This window comes from Salvelinus sp. IW2-2015, unplaced genomic scaffold (genome assembly GCF_002910315.2).
Source record: "Salvelinus sp. IW2-2015 unplaced genomic scaffold, ASM291031v2 Un_scaffold2037, whole genome shotgun sequence".
Lineage (NCBI taxonomy): Eukaryota > Metazoa > Chordata > Actinopteri > Salmoniformes > Salmonidae > Salvelinus > Salvelinus sp. IW2-2015.
The window spans coordinates 126,199-134,649 of NW_019943383.1; the positions used below are offsets into that span (position 1 = coordinate 126,199).

The 8,451-nt window shown below is 43.8% G+C and overlaps 1 protein-coding gene across 1 annotated transcript in view; it reads left to right on the top strand.

Annotated features, from left to right (window-relative positions):
- LOC139024930 (cAMP and cAMP-inhibited cGMP 3',5'-cyclic phosphodiesterase 10A-like) overlaps nucleotides 1-7,065 on the top strand; it is a 112,933-nt gene extending 105,868 nt beyond the window's left edge. Inside the window, exon 3 of the mRNA XM_070439926.1 lies at nucleotides 7,031-7,065. Coding sequence (XP_070296027.1) covers nucleotides 7,031-7,065 — 35 coding nt within the window. The remainder of the gene's footprint in view (nucleotides 1-7,030) is intronic.
- Nucleotides 7,066-8,451: the final 1,386 nt, after the last annotated feature.

Consider the following 8,451-nt stretch of genomic DNA (forward strand, 5'->3'; position numbering starts at 1 on the left):
TAGCATGTGAAGGGGGCTGTATTGTGTGTGTGTGTGTGTGTGTGTGTGTGTGTGTGTGTGTGTGTGTGTGTGTGTGTGTGTGTGTGTGTGTGTGTGTGTGGTGTGTGTGGTGTGTGTGTGTGTGTGTGTTGTGGTGTGTGTTGTCTCCGAAGGAGGACGGAGCTGTCGTATGATTGTTGTTTTAACATTCCTTCAGACTGGCGTTCCAAGCCCAGGAGCTATTTTAGACTGAAGCCCAGCAGTAAGTCCTCACAATGACGTCAATGCAGAGGCACAATGCTATTAGGCCCAATCCCAACGTATGTTGTGTGTTGTGTGTGGGGGGGGGGTTCTTCTATCCTTGTGGGGACCTAAATCATAAAAACAAGGAAAATTGTCCCTCATGTGACATTTCCCACATCACATAAGGACAAAAGCTTTAGGGTTATATTTACAATTAGGGTTAGTGTTTAGAATTAGGGTAAGGGTTAGTGGTTAGGTTTAGGCTAGGTTTGGTTAGGTTATGGTTAGGTTAGGATTAGGTTTAGGCTTAGTGGTTAGGTTTGGGCATACTAATGTTAAGGTTAGGGTTATGGTTAGGTTAGGGAAAAATATTGATTTGAATGGAAATTAATTTTAGCTTCACACGAGGATGATGAACAAAATGGTGTGTGTGTGTTGTGTGTGTGTTATGTGTAAGTGTGTGTGTGTGTGCGTGTGTGTGTGCGTGTGTGAAACCCCTCATTAATGTCCTCACAATGACGTCAGTAGAAAGGTATACTGCTATAGGCCCAACCCCAACAGCAGACCAGACTGAGTTACAACTGTAAACATACTATATGATACCACACACACACACTGCATACTACCGGAAGCACACACACACACATCCTGCATGCTACCGCACACACACACACACACACACACAAAAACACACACTGCATGCTACCGCACACCACACACCACACACACATACTGCATGCTGCCGCAACACACACACACACACACACACACACACACACACAACACACACACACACACACACACACACACACACACAACACACACACACACACCACACACACACTCCATACTACGCAAGCACACACACACATCCTGCATGCTACCGCAACACACACACACACACACACACACACACACATCCTGCATACCCACACACACACATCCTGCATACTACCGCAACACACATACTGCAACTACGCACACACAACATCCTGCATACTACCGCACACACACACACACACAACACCACACAACAACACACACACACACACACACACACACACACCACACACACACACCACACACACACACACACACACACACACACACACACACACACATCCTGATACTACCACACACACACATCCTGCATACTACCGCACACACACACATACTGCATTACTACGCACACACACATCCTGCATACTACCACACACACACATCCTGCATACTACCGCACACACACACACACACACACACACACACACACACACACACACACACACACACACACACACACACACACCACACACACACACACACACACACACACACACACACACACACACACACACACATACTGCCATAACTACCACGCACACATACTGCATACTACCACACACACATACTGCATACTACCACAACACACACCACACACATCCTGCATACTACCACACACCACACCACACATCCTGCATCTACCACACACACATACTGCATACTACTACACACCACTACTGCATACTACCACACACACATCCTGCATACTACCACACACACATACTGCATACTACCAACACACATCCTGCATACTACCACACACCAACACACACATCCTGCATACTACCACACACACATTACTGCATACTACCACACACACATACTGCATACTACCACACCACACACACACATTCCTGCATACTACCACACACACACACACACATCCTGCCATACTACCACACACACATACTGCATACTTACCACACACACATACTGCATACTACCACACACACATCCTGCATACTACCACACACACAACAAACATCCTGCATACTACCACACACACACACACATCCTGCATACTACCACACACACATACTGCAAACTCCACACACACACACACACACCACACACACACACACACACACACACACACACACACACACACACACCACACACACACACACACACACACACACACCACACAACACATACTGCATACTACCACACACACATACTGCATACTACCACACACATACTGCATACTACACACACACACACATACTGCTTTACTACCACACACACACACACACACACACACACACACATACTGCATACTACCACACACACATACTGCATACTACCACACACACATACTGCATACTACCACACACACATCCTGCATACTACCACACACACACACACATCCTGCATACTACCACACACACACACACATCCTGCATACTACCACACACACATACTGCATACTACCACACACCCACACACAGCACACACACACACCACACACACACACACACACACACACACACACACACACAACACACACACCACACACACAACACACACACACACACACACATACTGCATACTACCACACACACATACTGCATACTACCACACACACATACTGCATACTACCACACACACACATACTGCTTACTACCACACACACACACACCACACACACACATACTGCATACTACCACACACACCATACTGCATACTACCACACACACATACTGCATACTACCACACACACATCCTGCATACTACCACACACACATCCTGCATACTACCACACACACACACACATCCTGGCATACTACCACACACACATACTGGCATACTACCACACACACACACCACACACACACACACACACACACACACACACACACCACACACACACACACACCACACACACACACACACACACACACCACAACACATACTGCATACTACCACACACAATACTGCATACTACCACACACACATACTGCATACTACCACACACACACATACTGCTTACTACCACACACACACACACACACACACCACATACTGCATACTACCACACACACATACTGCATACTACCACACATACTGCATACTACAGCAAGCTCCCTGAACTACACACACCCTCCCTGAAGATGGTACTCTCTAATAATAAGTGTGTATGGTGACGTATTGTTCGTACAGATAGTTTGATTTTTGTTTATTACATAAGAAATAAGAATATTATTTATTTATTTTTTCCAGAAAGAAGAATTCACTTGTGGCATGTGCGGATAAATATTAAAAATAAAGATATAAAATTCACACATGACAGAAACCGAACTCTGACACGGTGTCATAACACCTTTGTTAGCTAACAGGCCTGCGGATTAATGACTGTGCGTGTATTGTTGACACTTAAAAATAAATAAAAAATACCACAAATACAGTTAGTCAGTATGAACAAGCTTCCTCATTGGTCAGTCAGCATTAACAGTGTCACGGAGACATAGTCCAGTAGCCCCTCGGATAGTCGCATATATTAAGATACAGAGAGAGACAGAGAGAGACAGAGAGAGAGAGAGAAGACAGAGAGAGAGAGAGAGCAGAGAGAGACAGAGAGAGAGAGACGAGAGAGAGGACAGAAGAGAGAGAGAGAGAGAGAAGAGAGAGAGAGAGAGAGAGAGAGAGAGAGAGAGGAGAGAGAGGAGAGAGAGAGAGAGAGAGAGAGAGAGAGAGAGAGATGAGAGAGAAGAGGGAGAGAGAGAAGGGAGACTACAAATGCTGCTTTCACATAAGACTTACGGTATTTTGGCTGTAAAAAGTTTTTTTTTCTTCAATATTTATATACACCATCCATAATAAATAAATAATTATAAAATTGTTATTGGTTTAGGCACATACATAAGAAGACTAATAACAACAAAATAACATATTTTGAGTTTAATAGGCCGATGTTAAAGGTTTGTGCAGGCATGGCTGCGGCATCCAAATTAAATAAATAATTTGTTATTTTGTTCAGACAAGACACACCCGATCAGTAGGGCTGTCCCCAACTAAAAGAAAATCTTGGTCAACCGAAAGTCATCTGTTCTTTCTACCAATCGATTGGTGTACATTTTAAAACTTGTTTTATCCATAGATAGACACACCCCACGTGTTTTAATAAAATCAACTACTGTATATGTATTGAGCTTGTCTGATGCTTTAAGACAAATGCCTCAAGAGGGTGTCAGAGATCTAGATAGGCAGAATTAAAAACACTGTTCTCCTCCCGCTCCTGCTGGCTGTCTCAGATTCTATTACCAACTATGTAAAAATAGCCTACATAAAGCCAGCATATAAAAACATTGCAGACTGCAATATCCTGATTAAAATAAATATCCTATAAATCACATTGGCTACACATGGCCTGTCTGCAACCAACTTGAAACATTGCATCAACTATTAACTTGGGTTCAGCCCAATGGGTCCAGCCCAAAGGGTCCAGCCCAAAGGGTCCAGCCCAATGGGTCCAGCCCAAAGGGTCCAACCCAAAGCTTGGCCTAGTGAACCTGCAACATTGCTCTCAACCTTTGCCTCTCCCGAGTCTGTTGGGGAGTTGCAGCAATGAGACAAAATCGGAACTACCGATTGGATATCACGAAATTGGGTGCGGGGGGGAACAAGTGATATTTTTTAAACAGAGCAAATGCTTTTTTGATCCATGTTTCATTCCAACTCCACTCTGTTAGGGAGCGTGGAGACTTATCTTCAACATTATACCCAATAATCCTATTTTCAAAAAGCACGTGTGTCTCGGGTACATATTTCACAACCTTCGCAGGCTTTTGGAGATGCATTTGCCTATATGCAATAATAATAGGACTACACTGCTAAATGTTTCTGATCGGTGATAGATGACCACTTGATTTAGGCTACATTATAGCATGCTAAATGTGTCTGATCAGTTGATTTAGGCTGCATTATAGCATTATGCTGATAATGTGTCTGATCGGTGATAGATGAGGCTACATTATAGCATGCTAAATGTGTCTGATCAGTGATTTAGGCTACATTATAGCATGCTAAATGTGTCTGATCAGTGATTTAGGCTACATTATAGCATGCTAAATGTGTCTGATCAGTGATTTAGACTACATTATAGCGTGCTAAATGTTTCTGATCAGTGATTTAGGCTACATTTATAGCATGCTAAATGTTGTCTGATCAGTGATTTAGGCTGCATTATAGCGTGCTAATGTTTCTGATCAGTGATTTAGGCTACATTATAGCATGCTAAATGTGTCTGATCAGTGATTTAGGCTACATTATAGCATGCTAAATGTGTCTGATCAGTGATTTAGGCTACATTATAGCATGCTAATATGTGTCTGATCAGTGAATTTAGGCTACATTATAGCATGCTAATGTGTCTGATCGGTGATAGATGAGGCTACATTATAGCATGCTAAATGTGTCTGATCAGTGATTTAGGCTACATTATAGCATGCTAAATGTGTCTGATCAGTGATTTAGGCTACATTATAGCATGCTAAATGTGTCTGATCAGTGATTTAGGCTACATTATAGCGTGCTAAAATGTTTCTGATCAGTGGATTTAGGCTACATTATAGCATGCTAAATGTGTCTGATCAGTGATTTAGGCTGCCATTATAGCGTGCTAAATGTTTCTGATCAGTGATTTTAGGCTACATTATAGCATGCTAAATGTGTCTGATCAGTGATTTAGGCTACATTATAGCATGCTAAATGTGTCTGATCAGTGATTTAGGCTACATTATAGCATGCTAAATGTGTCTGATCAGTGATAGATGACCACTTGATTTAGGCTACATTATAGCATGCTAAATGTGTCTGATCAGTGATTTAGGCTACATTTAGCATGCTAAATGTGTCTGATCAGTGATTTAGGCTACATTATAGCATGCTAAATGTTTCTGATCAGTGATTTAGGCTACATTATAGCATGCTAAATGTTTCTGATGAGTCCGATGATGCTGTTACACACCCGCACACAGACCATGACGGACCCTCACCTCCAAATCGATCCCGCTCCAGAGTACAGGCTTCGGTGTAACGCTCATTCCTTTGCCGATAAACGTGAATCCGACCAACACCCCTGGTGGGACAAACGCGCGACTCGTCAGTGAAGAGCACTTTTTGCCAGTCCTGTCTGGTCCAGCGACGGTGGGTTTGTGCCCATAGGTTACGTTGTTGCCGGTGATATCTGGTGAGGACCTGCCTTACAACAGGCCTACAAGCCCTCAGTCCAGCCTCTCTCAGCCTATTGCGGACAGTCTGAGCACTGATGGAGGAATTGTGCGTTCCTGGTGTAACTCGGGCAGTTGTTGTTGCCATCCTGTACCTGTTCCGCAGGTGTGATGTTCGGATGTACCAATCCTGTGCAGGTGTTGTTACACGTGGTCTGCCACTGCGAGGACAATCAGCTGTCCGTCCTGTCTCCTGTAGCGCTGTCTTAGGCGTCTCACAGTGGACATTGCAAATTTATTGCCCTGGCCACATCTGCAGTCCTCATGCTCCTTGCAGCATGCCTAAGGCACGTTCACCAGATGAGCAGGGACCCTGGGCATCTTTCTTTGGTGTTTTTTCAGAGTCAGTAGAAAGGCTCTTTAGTGTGTTTATGTTTTCATAACTGTGACCTTAATTGCCTACCGTCTGTAAGCTGTTAGTGTCTTAACGACTGTTCCACAGGTGCATGTTCATTTAATTGTTTATGGTTCTTTGAACAAGCACAGGAAACAGTGTTTAAACCCTTTACAATGAAGATCTGTGAAGTTAATTTGGATTTGTACGATTTTTCTTTGAAAGACAGGGTTCTGAAAAGGGACGTTTCTTTTTTTTGCTGAGTTTGGTTGTAATGAACACATGAACTCTGAGACCATGTCTCCAAGATACCATGTCTCCTAGCTAGTCTCCTTGTTTCCTTTGTCTTCTTTCCTTGTCTCCTTCTCCACCGAGTCTAACAGCTTGTTTCATCTTCTTCTTTCAGATGACATGTCATCAGCTAAAGACGGCAGCAGGTAGTCCCGTCTGTCTGTATGTCGGTCTGCGTCTGTCTCGTCTGTCTTCTTGTCTGCCCTCTGTCTCTCTGTCTGCCTCTGTCCGTCTTGCTGATGTCGGTCTGCGTCTGTCTGCCTCTGTCTCTCTGTCTGCCTCTGTCTCTCTGTCTGCCTCTGTCCCGTCTGTCTGTATGTCGGTCTGGCGTCTGTCTGCCTCTGTCTCTCTGTCTGCCTCTGTCGTCTGTCTGTATGTCGGTCTGCGTCTGTCTGTGTCTGTCTGCGTCTGTCTCTCTGTCTGTCTGTGTCTGTTTTACTTTTAATATGGATCCACCAGACTAATATCATGAAGGTATCTCATTTATTTATACGTCTGTGGTATGGATTAATATTCTGTGGTGAATTTTAAACAATAAGAACTTCTCTGTGAAGAATTTAAATCGTTTTGGATCTACTTAGATTAAGACAAGATGCTGACTCTTGTCAAAAATGTGTTTTGACTGTCCTTTGTTGTCTGTTTTTGGGACTTTTATTACTTTAAAAGAAAAGCCATATGCTGTCTGTCTACTGAGTTGATAAAACATTGATTGAAAGAACACACTCAATATGGTCTGGAACACAAAATACACTCAGTTTGGTAAGAACTGGTGTGTGTGTGTGTGTGTGTGTGTGTGTGTGTGTGTGTGTGTGTGTGGTGTGTGTGTGTGTGTGTGTGTGTGTGTGTGTGTGTGTGGTGTGGTGTGTGTGTGTGTGTGTGTCTGTGTGTGTGTGTGACTATATGAGTGATCATGTCACCAAGTGCTAATGGACGGCACAAGATGACGTGTATAGGACGGTGTGTGTGTTTGTGCAGCACTGACGTGTATAGGAACGGTGTGTGTGTGACAGTTACAGGGTGAGGGCAGACCCCATGTGTGTGACAGGGAGGGAGGGAGGGAGGGAGGGAGGGAGGGAGGGAGGGAGGGAGGGAGGGAATAGAGAAAAGGGAGAGAGATATTCTTCAACATATATAAATGAATTGGCGAGGGCACTAGAACAGTCTGCAAGCACCTGCCTCACCCTATAAGAAACTGAAGTCAAATGTCTACTGTTTGCTGTATGTATCTGTGCTTCTGTCCCACCAGGGGCCTACAGCAGCACTAGATTCTTTTGCACAATTCTGCCAGACCTGGGCCCCTGAAAGTCAATCTCAGTAGACAAAAATAATGGTGTTCCAAAAAAGGTCCAGTTGACAGGACCACAAATACAAATTCCATTTAGACACCCGTTGCCCTAGAGCACACAACAAATTAAACATAGTAATTCAAGAAAGTATTCAGACCCCTTGACTTTTTCCACGTTTGTTACGTTACGTTACCCCATAATGACAATGCAAAAGTTTGAGGTCACTTAGAATGTCCTTGTTTCCATGAAA